The 17,077-nt window shown below is 38.0% G+C and overlaps 2 protein-coding genes across 3 annotated transcripts in view; one reads left to right on the top strand and one right to left on the bottom strand.

Annotated features, from left to right (window-relative positions):
• LOC120773936 (protein gone early) overlaps window positions 1–17,077 on the top strand; it is an 89,790-nt gene that overhangs the window by 31,600 nt on the left and 41,113 nt on the right. The gene's annotated exons all lie outside the window — the stretch shown is intronic.
• LOC120773942 lies at window positions 15,099–16,785 on the bottom strand. The gene is made up of 2 exons (XM_040103158.1): window positions 16,110–16,785; window positions 15,099–15,280 (listed from the first exon to the last, which is right to left on the bottom strand). Exons 1-2 carry the CDS (start codon window positions 16,783–16,785, stop codon window positions 15,099–15,101), a joined length of 858 nt encoding a protein of 285 aa, XP_039959092.1.

Raw genomic sequence — 17,077 nt, 5'->3', positions numbered from 1 at the left:
TCGTCAGGCAAGTATGAGAGAGATGAAAAGAGAGCTCAACATTTGTCGCTGATTTGGTGGATGTTTTGGGTATGAAACGCGTTTTTGCTCGACTTGTCGCGATAAAGCTGATTTTTTTTTTTTTCAAAAAGAGTAGGTAAGGTAAGGTCTCTTTGGACATATTTGATCGTGCGAATTCCGATCATACATTCATGGAGATCATTACAACCGTCGACGAGGCATGGGTTTATGAGTTTGATATGCAAACAAGTCAATAATCATTGGAACAGAGGGGAAAAAAACGAGCCAAAACCAAAATAAATTCGCTCAAAAATCAAGGTGATGTTCATAGTTAATTTTTTACGATATTCGTGGTTTGGTGCATGATGAATTTGTTCCGGAGGTACAAACGGCAAATAAGGAATTGGCCATATTGAGGCGTTTGCTTGAGAACGTCCTTCGAAAAAAAAAAAATTCCAATGGAATTTTGGAAGAACAATTCATGGCAACCATTCCGTCGAACGTTTTCGGGCAATGTAAAAAGGTGTTTTATTTTTGGCCAACACTGTATTTATACATATTTCGTTATACAAAAACCTTAAACAATTTATTTATAAGCTCCTTTTTAATAATCCTAATATTTATGTTTGCATATTATGTATAATTTAAAATGACACCATCTAACGTTAAATCGGGGTATATATAGTATACAGATTATGCGCGTGCTGTCACAATTCGTTTGGACCGTCATATTTTGCCAATTTTGATAAAGCGTCGGCATTTGTAAAGTGTTGATAGAAAAATATATATGCAACATGCATATCTATTTGCACTAAAAACTCTGTACGATTTCGCAGCGTTTCTTTCAATCGTTTACAATGTTTTATGATATAATTTATTATGTTATAATCAAAATAAAGGGTTTTCCAATAATGACAGGGAAACTTGGTATTAGAAGGTCCATGTTCGCCATTAAGTAGAGATATTGACAGTTCAAATGACATGATTTCTGAGAATGCTTGCTTTTTTTTGCAGACTACTAGAGTTTTTTTTAGGAAATATCCATATTTGATATTAGTCATATGAAATGCACTTGCTTGTACATTGTTCAAATTGGGCGGAAAGAAATCGCTTTTCTTCAACCTTTACCAATGCCCGATTGCCGAGGAATAAATAATTGCTTTCCGCTAAATTTGGTTCGTAATTATTTCAATACATCCTTAGCCAATTCGCACCAAAACCGCGCCTATATTTTTTGCAACGCCACCTCTAATTCCTTGCGATTATGTCGCTTTTGTCATTATACATAACTATATCTTTCAATAAATATTTCGAAATATAATATTGCGACTGATATGGGGAAACTCCCATAAAAAATTGTTCGCAACTACTTTTTCTACTCTTCATATACCAAAGACGAGGATATCCCTGCTTCTGGCTTTCCTATTATTGATCATTATGTGAGATACATTATTTCAAGGAAATCAAGTAGGAACCTAGGATCTTCCCCTAGTCATTATATATATGTATATGTATGTACCGGGTTTTTCAATAGCGTTGATATGATCCGCTCGAAGTAATGAAAATATTGCTGCCGTTCAGGCAAGTGTTGCTGAAGACCGCAATTTGTCGATTCTCAGATGTTTTGAAGGATTGGGACTGTCTCAAATCACCATTCCTGGCAGATTTTCAGAGAGGATTTGAGCTTGCATCCGTATATAATTTCTCTCACTCATGAACTGAAGTGATTGTACCACCGTAAACGTCGCGTATTTGCCGATTCATCGCGAGTTAAATACGTTTAATGACAGCCTAGTAATTGGGTAACATTGTTTCACGAACGTTAACGTGACTCTGTTACGAACAAATTTTGTGATTTTGAAACCAATAGCGTTTTGACTATTCTTAGGCCCAAATGGTCTTTCACCGATATTCCAACGATGCCAGTAAGGTTCCTGACAGTAAATCGTCGATTCGTAAACACCAATCCCTTTGTTTTATTGCCTTGTTGATCATCACTTGATGTTCATGGCCGTCCTGGCGGTTGTTCGTTTTCAACGCCTTCTTGACTTTCTCTAAATAATTTGTATCAACCAAAAACACTTGCTCGTGAAGACCTTTTCTAACATTCTGAACTTTTTGGCATCAGAAATTTGATTCCGCATACAAAATTTAATGAAACTTCTTTGTAGAAAAATTTTTATTTTCGTAAAGATCGCCGAATGCACTTTATGTACTACAGAAAGACAAGCGTATACTAAGCACTAATGAAATTTAAATTAAGAAGTCTTACTTTGTTCACAGTAATAATTAGTGTTTTTTGTTTCTAAATCATATCACTCTTATTGGAAAGCCCTGTATATGTCATAGTAAATTCCGTCCTCTGCTTGACTTGATGTTGCAATATGGCAAATATCTTAATAAAATCACGTGCTAATGCTCCTCTTAGCATCATTGGATTTGGACATTGATGTGATGAATGGACTAAGTTTAGTTAATAAAATTAAATTGAATATATAAACTCACACTTATTGCGAAACCCCGTTATTCTGTTTAGCCAATTTTATGAGTATTTTTTAATTTTTGTGTTGCGTTTGTATCTTCTTCATTTTGTTAATATCACCCATTGTTATTGTTAATTAATTATCTACTGTCATGGAAAAGTTGTGGGTGGTGATTTAACATTTTTCAATATGATATTTCGAATCACAACACTGTTTTAAAATAATATATGAATTGGGTATTTAGACGCGCTTGTCACAAATATATTGTACTCAATTGAAACATAATTTTTTTATACATAACACCCACTCTTTATTCAAATGTCAGAAACATTGGGTTAATTAGTTTCATACATTTTATTATTTGTTAGATGTTCACCTTCAGATTCTGATATAGTTTGGGGTTCACGAAGCAAATATATATTTTTCTTTTAAACCAAATTATATTGCATATACATACATATCTAAATGTATATTCATTCCGTTTTGTTCGATAAAGTTTTGTCATCTTGAAAGTAATTTCATAATGTCACTCTCACATACTCTAAAAAGTCCAAAAATAGAGCGACTTATACTTGCAATGCATGCAACAAATATGTTTGTGACAAGTGTTCAACTAATAATATATAACATGTACTACATTAAGGTGGAGCGATAATGTACGGAAATTTTTTTTTTCGTTTTTTAACGACATAGCTATGAAAAGTTGCCTTTTAATATATAAAACAAACATGCAAAATATCAAACAGCTGGCTTAATGTTTTGAGGTGCCCCAGTACAGTCAAACATTTAAATAAAACAAAAAATGCCATTCTAAGCATTTATTACGAAAAATATTCTCTTACATTACTTAAAACACTATTTAATCATCAAACTTTTTTTTTGTATTGAAATGAGGCGTTCGTTGACGTGATAGCAGTCTTGCCCTAATGAAGCTATCTCGTTTATTTTCCCCATAAACTGCATTCGATGCTTCTGTTATCAACTTAATGCAGCGCTCCACAGCTTGGGTGTGGCATATAAAATCTGTAATATCCTTACATGTACCAAGAAGGGTTGACAAAGTCTTTCAAGGTTTCATCAAACATACTATTTAAAGTTAGAGGTGGATCAGTTATATCAGAGTTTTTACAAGTAGATTAAAGGTTTACCATATGTTTTTGGCTCCGTTAATGTATGAAGAATTACATTTTATTGTAAACCACATTGGTCCATAAAATTTCATAACGTACGTGGCTAATACAACTAGCTTTTCTTTTGGGTCAGTTTTAGTGGCATACAATTTTAGAATTCAATTAGCTGTTGTTAGTCGTCTAGAATGGTACTAATAGCGGTCATTATGTCGTATAAATACTTTTGGTCGGTATTAAGCTCTTCCCTAGTTATTTCAGGTAATAATGTATGTATAGCGGTAAATTCTACTATCGGCATTGTTTGACAAGTTTATAATTGAGATCCGATGGCGCCTTAAAAGCATTTAGGGCCGATAGTTTGTCCGTCTAAATGTAATAGAAGATGACGTAGTGGTAACTCATTTGAATGCAATTGACAGATAAACCACTGTTCCAGTTCCAACGCACCCAACAAAGCTAATACACTCACATTTACCGACTTAGATTTCAAATATAATAATATAGTGTCTTTTATATTTTAGCAGTCCCCGACTCACAGGCGACATGACCAAAATTGTTGCTTCCTGGTTCCGATGTTCTTTCTTATTCTTCGCAGTTGACACTATATCGACACCGCCTATCATTTTTCTGGTTGATCTTTGGTCGAGTAAAAAACTTACTTCCTCCTTGGCAACACGACACCCTTTTAAACAGCAATAATTCCTGATATCTTTGCACTTGCAGCTGCAGATATTAAATAATCTCTGGGACTCTGTAATAAATGTTCTAATATTTTCTTGGTATTTAATGTTGGTTTGACGGCCTTGATATGGTTTCATTAAGCTCCTGTATATGTCGTGGTAGGAACGAATCAATTATAAAATTCTTTTTACACTTACAGTTGGCAGTGAAGATTTTTGCCATATTTTTAGAACTTCACCCGCTAATCTTTCAGATATTTCAAGAATTCTTGGCTCCATTGTTGTTTTATCGGGCTTCAATTCATGTTTTAAGAACAGATAATATTTCATCAGAGAAATGAGAAACAGGTAACTTCTCCGGCAAACCAAAGACAGGACACCTCGTCGTTTGTCGTGCCTTAGCTTGAGACATATCTCTACAATCAAGACAAGTAATAAGTACTAACTACAGTTATAAGCTAAGCTACAAGCATCAAATATACATAAAAAATTAGATTTACAGCAAATATTCCGATTCCATCTGTAAAATTTGATGTAACAAATAAATGAAAGGCGAACAAGTGAACTGCTGCAAGCGCGACTTACGTTTTTTTACTTTTTTTAAATCAAACCACTTTATTCGACTTCAAACTTAAGACTGTACAAAATTGAAAGATCGCAGTCAGTTGCTTACTTAAATCTATCGTTATTTGAATATTGTCGGCCTGGTATTGTGGAAAGAGAGTGCCTGGGAAAATTAGCACAACATATAGAATGGGGAAAGTTTTGGAGTGTGAAATTAGGAATGTGAAATTAAAGTGCAGAACGTAGTTATTATAATATTATAATATGGTTAGATAGTGATATATATGTTTTAATAGCATTAATTTCTATCTTACTCTATAACTCATGAAATAACGTTTATAAAATGTTTGTGAATTTATGAGTATTTGGCATAAATTTTCAAAATTTCAAGTCGATGGGGGCACCTCTAAACATAGCATGAGATTACTGATTTTTCTTGTGTTTAATATTTACCTAAAACAGCAACTTTCTACAGGTATACCGAAACAGAAATCAAAAATTAATAAAAACCGCTCCACCCTAATGTACATGTAAAATATGTGCCTCATTCAAATATAAACTGTTTTTGTTTTTTTTTTTATAAATAATTAATGAATTATTATATTAAATGTTGTTATTGCTAAATTGTATTCTTTTATTTACTTAAACTAACTCAAAAGTTACTATGAAAGCCATAATCAAAAATCCGTCAATTTGACGGGTGCGGTAAAACTAGGTATATATGTACATACATATTTAACATCGGTATTTCTAGTGTTAACGTTTATGCCAACTCTCCGCGATTTGAATCGTAATTAAATGTATTTCCGTGCGCTCAGAACTTCACAATTCAATTTAGGAGCCATCAACCGATGATGAGTTCTTCGATCGTTTGATATATGTAATTCGATTTTATATATGACATTCGATTCTAAAACTGTTTTTAAGCCACTACGATGCCCCTTGAGTTATTCATACATACATACGATTATATTAGAACATTATTTGTAACGTTTTTGCTATCATCGATAATTGTAAAATAATGCTTGAACTATGTTGAGCTGAAAGGGCTTTATTAAATTCTTCGAAAATACTTATGTGCATTTTTCATCCAAAAGCTTTACATACATATTGATTCTATACTTTCCAGTTATTAATTAAACAACATGCAGCGTGTTGTTATCAACCGAAAATTGTTCACCAGAAGTTAATGTCAAGGTTGAACGGTATTTTACACTCTTCGGCGGCTCTACAACGAATAGCGGCCGAATCAAAGCAAACACCGGTAGTCTTTGTTATTGAATTTACACAATGATCACTCATCGTGGAATTATACAAAAAACCCAACTTAAATTACTTACCATTTGCCATTAAGTTGTCAGTTTATTGTTGTAGTTTGAATTTATTTCAAATGGGAATTGTGCAAAACGGTGAGACGCTGCTATCGGCGAAGTAACAAAGGGCGTGCGGCATTTGTTTTTTCTTTCATTTTTGTTTAGCTTTTGCTTCTATCGGGTTAACCATTGTGCCTGTGGATTATTTATGGGCTGGAAATTTGAATTTCAAAAGTTTCAATAAAATATGCCACATTCCAAGCAACTAATGGAATAGAAAATTGATACTAAACGTTTTTCATTTCAATCATAATAGAATATAAAATGTTGACTACATTTAGTTCTTCGCTGCTTTCTTTGTTGTAACATCTATTGGGACACACCTTATTTCATATTGTATATGAAGTCTTAAAGTTTTCGGTCAGCGATTAAACATTTATATTTATAAAGACGATTTGTATATACCTTTACTCTAGACTAACAGCAAAGGGACATATATTTCGTTTTTCTCGTTCCCCTCACTTTGTTATTGTTATTTTCTAATAATTTCTAATTTTTTTCACCACCTTTTTATCTCTTTCACTAGATTTTTGTCATTTTTATTAGCTTTTGGAATAAATTGATCCGATTTCATAACCATCTTTCTCGTCTGTAAATCCACATAGCAAAATAACTGTAAATGCGCTGAAATAGTTTATCGTATAGATTTTCTTTTTCTCTTCACAGAAGGTTCGCCCTGTCAGAAATTCGTTAAAAAATTCATATAAATCATTCAGACTAGAAATTGAACTGTGTTCTTTCAATATCATTTCGGTCATCGGATCTAAGTACTTTAGCGCAGAAATGACGAATTTACCTTCTTTTTTCTGCAATATTATTCTGACTATATTAAAATTGTATAAAATCCGAGACTTGTAAGGATATTTAATTCAGTCTACGAGTATGTTAGTGTAATAATTATGGCGCTTCACCGCCCGTACGTCCTGTAGTACATTCTTGCTCAGACGAAGAGAGTGTATTTGTGGATTCCATAATTCAATTTTTTTTGAAGGGTTATCGTGCATTGAAATCAAAAGGCGTTTGAACGTGCTAACCTTGACTCTTCTGCTTCGAAGACTACTTTTTTCAATACTGGAATGTACTGAAGCAGTAGCCAATGGGCTTGAGTGATCTCGGAGTTTAGATATATATCTCATTCTGCTGTCCTCTACTTCTTTCTCATTCGTAAAAGTTGATGTGAATACATTATTAGCTGTTGGAAGATCTGCTGTACATACATACGATGTACAGAATTGGGCCTAAAACCCGGCTATGTGGTACACCAGCCCTTATCTGTCGCTCGTCAGAAGTGAAATCTCCTACTTCAACCATAAATTGTCTATTATATAAATAAGACTCCAATGTTTGATATACTATAAATCTAAAGATAGAATGTTTTTAATTTTATATAAAATGCCTTCATGCCACACCTTATCAAAAGCCTGAGTGACGTCTAGAAATATAGCTGAACAGTACTTTCTGTGCTCAAATGCTTTTTTCTTATTTCATTAGTAATTCTATTTACTTGCTCTATCGTCCAATGTTTTCCATGAAACCCGAATTGGTGCACTGGTATTATATTATTTTTGTGGAGGAATGAATACAACTTTGATAGTAACACTTTTTCGAATATTTAGAAAGGCAGGATAGAAGACTGATTGGTGTATATGAAGACGGCTGTGTTAAGTTTTACTCAGGTTTATATATCAGAATAATCTGTAATATTTTCCATGGAATTTTATGGTATCCAAAACTAAGAAGAGCAAAGAGAGCACCTCTACAGCAATATTTGGTAACTCAATTAGCATTTTTGAGCGACATGTCCTGGCGACTTTTTTCGATTAAGTTCTTATATGATTCGAATAATTTCTAAAGGGGTAGCCTTAAAAGACTCAAGCGACTCGTTAGCTACTATGTTGATTGATAGCTTAAAAATGTTCTTTGAGAAATTAGGTTGAAATACTTTTTGTAGGTGATTTGCAAAACAATTAATATTTTTTTCGTCACTTCGAGCCCAATTTCCACCCTAGTCTCGTATGGGCATGTTGACTGGTGGCTTCATGAACTTTTGGGCTTTCCAAAGGGAATTTCTTTACTTGAATTTGGACACAGCTTCTTTATATATTTCTTTATATAGCGTTTTAATTTACTTGAAGCAGTTTTCAGTTGAAGCGGAGTGGAAGAGGAGCGATTTATTTGCCTTGGAAGATGACCGTCAGAAATTGGTTTAACGAGTTTCATCGTGGTCACACATCCATTTTTGATGAGACACGCGCAGGTGATCCGAAAGGTAATTAACAAAAAAAAAAACTTCACAAAAGGACACGTTCTCGTATTCTACGATTGAATAGGGAATTTTAGAGGTTTTAATAAAGTTAGAGCATTGTTGGGTATTGAACCAAAAGGAGACAAAGTTGCGAAATAAATCGCAATTTTTTCAGAAATTTTTTTTTTTGTAGGTTAAGAATTTATTGAACCGCTCTCTTAGAGTATAGTGTAAGAGCATTTTCTAATGCTTTGTGCTAAAGCGACTTTAGTGCAAAGTCTGTTCTGTGTTATTCAGCACACGCATCCCGCATCCAGAATATCAGAGAGACTAAGATATTTTCGCTTGTGGTTCAATCAATTTGACTTTATTTTCTTTATCTATCAATCAAATTAGAAGATATTTTGAAAGCAGAAAGTCTTAATCGAAAGAGATCAAAAATTTCCGCCATTTATTACCGAATTTTTTTTACGAATTTCGTTTCTATATTTTTCAAAGAGCTACTCCGCTTCCTTGCCATTAACGCGGCGCACGCTTACATGACATATTTCGGTGTTTCCCATGTTATATTAAAATTCGCTTTGGATTTCATTAAAAAAAACTAACGCATAAATTTGGCAAATAATGATGCTCGTAAAAGCCAACACTTGTTGGAACACGAACTTTTTCAGGCATAATTAACTTAAGCGAATAAGCGTTTGCTGTTTTCTTAGCTATTTTTTACGATCCCGCCTCCCGTTATTGTTGTTGTTTTGTCAATTTCTTTATTCCACACAATAAAATAATAAAATTTATGCTAACGCACAGCAATTAAAATGTGCCACAAGCCAAAACCGTTTGAAACGCCTCCGACGCCCAATGCCCTGGCCAAGTAGCAGCAGAGGCAACAACAGCTGTGGCAACGGCAGCGCGACGTGGAAGCAACGTGGAAGGCATTAAAAACGCATAAAAACTAAACACGACGAAAGTGAAACTAAAACGATAACCAAAAAGGGTCAACAAAAACAACAATAGCAACAAACAACGAGGTTAACAGTAATTAAAAAAAGAAGAAGAAACTTTAACTTCGGCGGGAGTAATGTTAGAATACCCTTCACTACGAACGCCAAACCCTTTGAGGGTTTTACTATACTGACCTAGTACCATCAGCCTGACTTGGAATTTCTCATCCCCCAGACAATAATCCCAAAAATGTTTCACAGTGTAATCAAACTTCAACTTACTTTTTTATGTTTATAACGAACTTTAATGAACCAAATATGACATTTTGGTCGACCATTTTTTGCCATTTTTCCGCTAGAGACATTATTCCATTAGTGTAAAACTTTTTTGGTTTCTCGGCGAAAAACTGCGACAAGTAATTTTCACAGGCTTCTCTTGCAGTTAACTTTACTCTATTAAGGGAGTTCTGTATTGATCGAAACAAATAGTAGTCCGATGGTGCAAGGTAAGGTCTATATGGTGGATGCATCAAAACTTCCCAGCTGATCTCTCCCAGTTTTTGCCGAGTCACCAAAGATGTGTGTTGCCTAGCAGTGTCCTGATGGAAGACGAAGCCCTTTCTGTTGATCAGTTCTGGCTGTTTTTTTTCGATTGCTTGCTTCATTCTCATCAGTTGTTGACAGTAAAATGTAGAAACAACCGTCGACCAGGCTAGATCAGCTCATAGTGGATGTTTCCTTTCCAATCCCACCAAAAACTCGAGGCGTCAATCCTGGCTTTGCGACCATTTGTTGAACTTCACCATCGCAGATGTTAATTTGGTCCATTAAATTTTTCACAGACAATTCATGTAGTACCCAAACATCGAGCTTCTTTTTGTTCAAAAGCGTTTGATAATGAATATTAAGTTCATTAGCGATGTCATGGCTGCTTATGTGACGGTCCTGGTCAATCTTTTCCATAATTTTATCGACTTTTCCAACGAAAGGTCGACCAGAGCGAAATTTCCAGAGCGTTAGCGAGCGACCATTGTTGTGCTACACGAACTGATACAGCATCGTCTTCGTAAAGTTCACAAATTTCATTCGTGGCTGGCCTGGCATTCTTACCCTTTTTATCCAAAAATTTCAAAATTTCAAAATACAGCGAATTTCTTCATTATTTCCACTCGGCTATAATTTTTTTTCAACTTCTTCTTCTTCTTAATTGGCGTAGAAACCGCTTAAGCGATTATAGCCGAGTTAACAACAGCGCGCCAGTCGTTTCTTCTTCTCGCTACGTGGCGCCAATTGGATATTCCAAGCGAAGCCAGGTCCTTCTCCACTTGGTCCTTCCAACGGAGTGGAGGTCTTCCTCTTCCTCTGCTTCCCCGGCGGGTACTGCGTCGAATATTTTCAGAGCTGGAGTGTTTTCGTCCATCCGGACAACATGACCTAGCCAGCGTAGCCGCTGTCTTTTAATTCGCTGAACTATGTCGATGTCGTCGTATATCTCGTACAGCTCATCGTTCCATCGAATGCGGTATTCACCGTGGCTAACGCGCAACGGACCATAAATCTTTCGCAGAATTTTTCTCTCGAAAACTCGCAACGTCGACTCATCCGTTGTTGACATCGTCCAAGACTCTGCACCATATAGCAGGACGGGAATTATGAGTGACTTATAGAGTTTGGGTTTTGTTTGTCGAGAGAGGACTTTGCTTCTCAATTGCCTACTCAGTCCGAAGTAGCACCTGTTGGCAAGAGTTATCCTGCGTTGGATTTCTAGGCTGACATTGTTGGTGGTGTTTACGCTGGTTCCAAGATAGACGAAATTATCTACGACTTCAAAGTTATGACTGTCAACAGTGACGTGAGTGCCAAGTCGCGAGTGCGACGACTGTCTGTTTGATGACAGGAGATATTTCGTCTTGCCCTCGTTCACTGCCAGACCCATTTTCTCTGCTTCCTTGTCCAGCCTGGAGAAAGCAGAACTAATGGCGCGGGTGTTGAGGCCGATGATATCAATATCATCGGCATACGCCTGCAGCTGTACACTCTTATAGAAGATGGTACCTTCTCTATTTAGTTCTGCAGCTCGAACTATTTTCTCCAAAAGCAGGTTGAAAAAGTCGCACGATAGGGAATCGCCTTGTCTGAAACCTCGTTTGGTATCGAACGGCTCGGAGAGGTCCTTCCCGATCCTAACGGAGCTTTTGGTGTTACCCAACGTCAGTTTACACAGCCGTATTAGTTTTGCGGGGATACCAAATTCAGACATCGCGGCATAAAGGCAGCTCCTTTTCGTGCTGTCGAAAGCAGCTTTGAAATCGACGAAGAGGTGGTGTGTGTCGATTCTCCTTTCACGGGTCTTTTCCAAGATTTGGCGCATGGTGAATATCTGGTCGGTTGTTGATTTTGCCAGGTCTGAAGCCACACTGATAAGGTCCAATCAGTTTGTTGACGGTGGGCTTTAATCTTTCACACAATACGCTCGATAGAACCTTATATGCGATGTTGAGGAGGCTAATCCCACGGTCGTTGGCGCAGATTGTGGGGTCTCCCTTTTTTATGGATTGGGCATAGCACACTTAAATTCCAATCGTTGGGCATGCTTTCGTCCGACCATATTTTACAAAGAAGCTGATGCATGCTCCCTATCAGTTCTTCGTCGCCGTGTTTGAATAGCTCGGCCGGCAATCCGTCGGCCCCTGCCGCTTTGTTGTTCTTCAGGCGGGCAATTGCTATTCGAACTTCTTCATGGTCGGGTAATGGAACATCTGCTCCATCGTCATCGATTGGGGAATCGGGTTCTCCTTCTCCTGGTGTTGTGCGTTCACTGCTATTCAGCAGGCTGGAGAAGTGTTCCCTCCATAATTTAAGTATGCTCTGGGCATCAGTGACTAGATCACCTTTGGGGGTTCTACAGGAATACGCTCCGGTCTTGAAACCTTCCGTAAGCCGCCGCATTTTTCGTAGAATTTTCGAGCATTACCCCTGTAGGCCAGCTTATCAAGCTCTTCGTACTCACGCATTTCAGCCTCTTTCTTCTTCTGTCTACAAATGCGTCTCGCTTCCTCTTCAACTCTCGGTATCTATCCCATCCCGCACGTGTAGTGGTCGATCGTAACGTTGCGAGGTAGGCAGCCTGTTTTCTCTCCGCTGCGACACGGCACTCCTCGTCGTACCAGCTGTTCTTTTGCACTTTCCGAAAACCAATGGTTTCGGTTGCAGCTGTACGTAAGGAGTTTGAAATGCCGTCCCACAGTTCCCTTATACCGAGTTGTTGACGAGTGCTCTCAGAGAGCAGGAGTGCAAGCCGAGTAGAAAATCGTTCGGCTGTCTGTTGTGATTGCAGCTTCTCGACGTCGAACCTTCCTTGTGTTTGGTGGCGCGCGTTTTTGCTGCACAGAGGCGGGTGCGAATCTTAGCTGCAACAAGATAGTGGTCCGAGTCGATGTTAGGACCTCGGAGCGCACGCACATCTAAAACACTGGAGACGTGTCTTCCGTCTATCACAACATGATCGATCTGGTTGGTAGTTTTTCGATCCGGAGACAGCCAGGTAGCTTGATGAATCTTCTTATGCTGGAATCTAGTACTACAGATAACCATATTTCGGGCCCCGGCGAAGTCAATCAGCCTCAACCCATTTGGGGATGTTTCGTCGTGGAGGCTGAATTTACCGACCGTAGTGCCAAATATACCTTCTTTGCCCACCCTGGCGTTAAAGTCGCCAAGCACGATTTTGACATCGTGGCGGGGGCAGCTCTCATAAGTGCGCTCCAAGCGCTCATAGAAGGCATCTTTGGTCACATCGTCCTTCTCTTCCGTCGGGGCGTGGGCGCAAATCAGCGATATGTTGAAGAACCTCGCTTTGATGCGGATTGTGGCTAGACGTTCATTCACCGGAGTGAATGATAGTACTCGGCGACGGAGTCTCTCTCCCACCACGAATCCTACACCAAACTTGCGCTCCCGTATATGGCCACTGTAGTAAATGTCACAAGGACCTACTCGTCTCTGTCCTTGTCCCGTCCATCGCATTTCTTGGACGGCGGTGATGTCAGCCTTTGTCTTTACGAGGACATCAACCAGCTGGGCAGCGGCACCTTCCCAATTAAGGGACCGGGCATTCCAGGTGCATGCCCTCAATTCGTAGTCCTTATTTCGTTTGCCATGGTCGTCATCAAAAGGGGGTCTCTCATCCGAGGCTGGTTGTAGCTCTTCACTGGGGTGTTTTTTACGTGGCGGGTCCCAAACCCAGCGCACAACCCTTGTAGGGAATGTTTCGCCTTCTCACTTTAGCTCGCCTTCGAACGGATGTTCTTAGGCTACCCAGAGGATACTTGGTCAAAGACCGGAAGTAGTGAGCTGCTTGAGCCATGTGTAAAAGAATCGTTTCTGGCCACTCCCAAGTGAATGGCGATCAGAGAACTTTCCTCACTTGCGTGAACTTCTACACATGACTCCATCCTCCTTTTTTCAACTTCGCCGAATTTAATTTCGTTTTTGGTTAAATGAAGCTTAAAATCTAACCTTTCCAACACTATATGGTATGACACAATGTGATTCGCACTCGAGCACTCAAGCACTCAAGATATACGACTGCAACGACATCTATTGACAAAATACGAAAGGACTTTTCGACTACCCAATATATACTTTATAGGATCTCTTCTGGGTGTTATAAATTTCGTGGCAAAATTAAAATGCCCTGTTCAGGGTATAAAAAAGATGTGCGCACAAAACCCAACAATAGTTGTGAGTGACGACTGTCGTCTTCTGCCGCGAAATGCTAAAATTACCAAAAACGAATTTGCATAAAATTCGCAAATTGCCAAAAATACGCTAAATAGTAGTTCGGTGACAGTGACGAAGCAGTTGCGAGGCCGTTGGGTCAACAAAGCGGTCACCGGACGGCCAATCAAATCAAGCTCATCATCTCAGCTAACGAAGCTTGGGTGGGGTGACACACATACAAACACAGCTGACGCTCAAATTGACCTGTTCGAATCGAGGAAGTTTGCTTGTCATTTACATACAGACAAACAACTGTTTGTATTTAGCCAGTTAGTTGGACAAAAGCGCGCGCTACTCAAGTGGCAATTAATCACAGCGCATCCAAGCGCTTGATTTGCGCTGACTGCCATTCAATAGTATGTGCAGACATGGCCAACTTGTTTTCGGCTACTTAATTTTTGCGCTTAGCTCAGCCAGCTGAAAGGGCTATCGCTCGCTGGCGTTGCAGCTAAAAAGCTTAATTTAATCGTATAAATTTATAATGTCATACTTAGTTTGCATAAAGCATTCGATGTCAAAACATCGCTATCACCAGCTGTTGGTTGTATGCAACAAAATGCTGTTGACATGCCAATCAATCAATTGCTTATTGATCATAAATGTGTAGAAGTTGCTGTGCGCCGTGAAAAGGATAGAAAAAGAAAATTAATGACTCAATCGTTAATACTTTTATGGCAAATTCACGCAGCGAGTTCGTTGCTTGAGTCTTTTGTGCGAGCGCACTGGGTATCCATTGATTTCCAAATGCATTAACATTTCATTTCGATTTTGAATTAAGCTAAAAGTGTTTTTTAATTAAAATTGAAAACAAACATTTTTTACAAATATATAGAAGTGCATATGCATAACGGAATGTGCGCATCTCAAACAAGAAAACTTAAATTTTTTTAACCTAAGTCTTTAGAAATAGAAACGTGCTGGTTGCAGGAAGTTTTTGATGGGTGAATCGGCGCCATTTTGTACTTTGCGGTAGTCGTAGCCGCCATTGGCCGCCAAACCGTCGAGTGAGCCCACAACCGATTTTATGGGTACAACGCCCTCGTCGGAGAACTCTGAAGTGCCGCCAAGATTGTCATATTGTTCTGGAAATATATAAAATATGTGTTAGTTTATGAAACATGACTGATGAATTAAATGTTAATATAAGAAGAGATGAGTGTTTAAAAATATGTTTCCTGTTTCGACAACAAAGCAATGACACGTTGGTCAGTAGTTCGCTATAAAATCTAATACGTTGGCAAATATGACTTTAGTTTTACTATAGCAATTTAATTAATAAATAACTCGAATTAAATAGCCATTTTTTTAAATCCATTTTCTTCTTCTCTAATGGCGTAGACACCGCTTTCGCGATAGCATAAACATTTTTGGATTTTGATCGATTAATTTGTATGGTAGCTATACACTATAGTAGTCCGATCTGAACAATTCTTTCGGACATTGTACCTTGGAAAATAATCCATGTAAAAATTGTGAAGATATCTTGTCAAATAAAAATACAATAACTGAGTTTTTATTTATCAGTTTGTATGACATATTTGTATATAGTAGTCCGATTTGAACAATTTCTTCGGAGCTTGTACCATTGCTTTGAATAATAATCTGTGTTGAATATCGTGAAAATAATTTGTAAAATAAAAAAGGTTTCCATATAAGACCTTGATTTTGCTATAGTGGTCCGATATTATTAGTTCCGAAAAGTGAGCAACTTCTTAGAGAGAAAAGGACGTGTGCAAAATTTCAGATCAGGCGTACAGACAGAGGGACATAAATCGAGTCAGCTCGTCATCCTGATCATTTATATGCATACTGTCGTAAGCTGCGTATATATAATATTAAGTTCTGGAATTTTGTATTTTTTGAACTCAACAAATGCTCACAGTAACAATTACCTGATAGATTTCAACTCACCTTGAATTTCCTTCTGCGCTGCGGCAGCCTCTTCCGGTGTCTTGTATTTGATAAAGAATACTTCCGGTTTGGTGGGTTGAGTGGGCGCTGGTGTGCTAATCTCACCAATATTCAAGTCGTTGTCCTTTTTACTCAAAACATAAATGACAGTCTTCTCCTCTTGTGGCGCATATTCGGCTGTCAACTTGAGGTTTGCATTATCAGAGGAAGGTGCCTTAATAAAGACGACGCGATAGTTCTTCTGCGGACGGCCAATAACAAAGTGCTTGCTGCGTGTTTGCTCTTCCGAATCCTCCGGTGCGGAGACTAAAAAAAATTGCTTGGTAATAATCGGTTCGGCGGTGGGTTGTGAAGGTGGTAGGTACTTGTCGCCACCAAAAGATTGTTGCTCCGTTTTTTGTTGCTGCTGTTGCTGTTGTTGTTGTTGTCGTAGTGTTTGATGTTGCGGTAAGAGGAATGAATTTCCACTGGGTGCAGGATTGAAAAAACTTTCGGCGTTGTTGTCCTTCGAGCGTATACCGTTACCGCTACTGCTTAAGCTCAGGCTATTGGCGTTCGTGAGTGTGTTGGTGTTGGAGTTGGAGTTGCCATTGCGTTCGTAGTGGTAACCGAAACTGGACGCGGCGTTAACGGTGACAGCGAGTAGCGCACAGCTATACACGAAAAGGACGCGCATTTTACACAATTTTTAGTGAGAAAAACTTGTTGATTTGGATTAAAATTGTTTTTTATTTTATTTTGCTAAAAACACTTTGCGTCTAATGCAGCTCGAGGAAGCTCTAATTATGTCTAAACTATTTTTAAAACTGTTGATTGTCTTTAACTGACAGCAACCATTTATAGGCAACTAAATGTCGGAGGAAAATCAGAAGTTGAATCTTGGGAAAATGTTTAATGTTGCATGCAACAGTAGTGGTGTAAAGATATATTTATATATGAATGAGTTGATCATATGCTGCAGATATGCA

The sequence above is a fragment of the Bactrocera tryoni genome, chromosome 4, assembly GCF_016617805.1.
Source record: "Bactrocera tryoni isolate S06 chromosome 4, CSIRO_BtryS06_freeze2, whole genome shotgun sequence".
In the NCBI taxonomy this organism is placed as follows: domain Eukaryota; kingdom Metazoa; phylum Arthropoda; class Insecta; order Diptera; family Tephritidae; genus Bactrocera; species Bactrocera tryoni.
The sequence above is the reverse complement of the archived record's forward strand: the minus strand, read 5'-3'. Positions and strand labels throughout refer to the sequence as shown.

Excerpts from the sequence above, each read along its gene's own strand:
- LOC120773942 (XM_040103158.1), bottom strand. The coding sequence starts at position 16,785 with ATGCGCGTCCTTTTCGTGTATAGCTGTGCGCTACTCGCTGTCACCGTT. Across the intron at positions 15,281-16,109 it reads AGCGCAGAAGGAAATTCAAG|AACAATATGACAATCTTGGC; the intron begins GTGAGTTGAAAT and ends ATATATTTCCAG.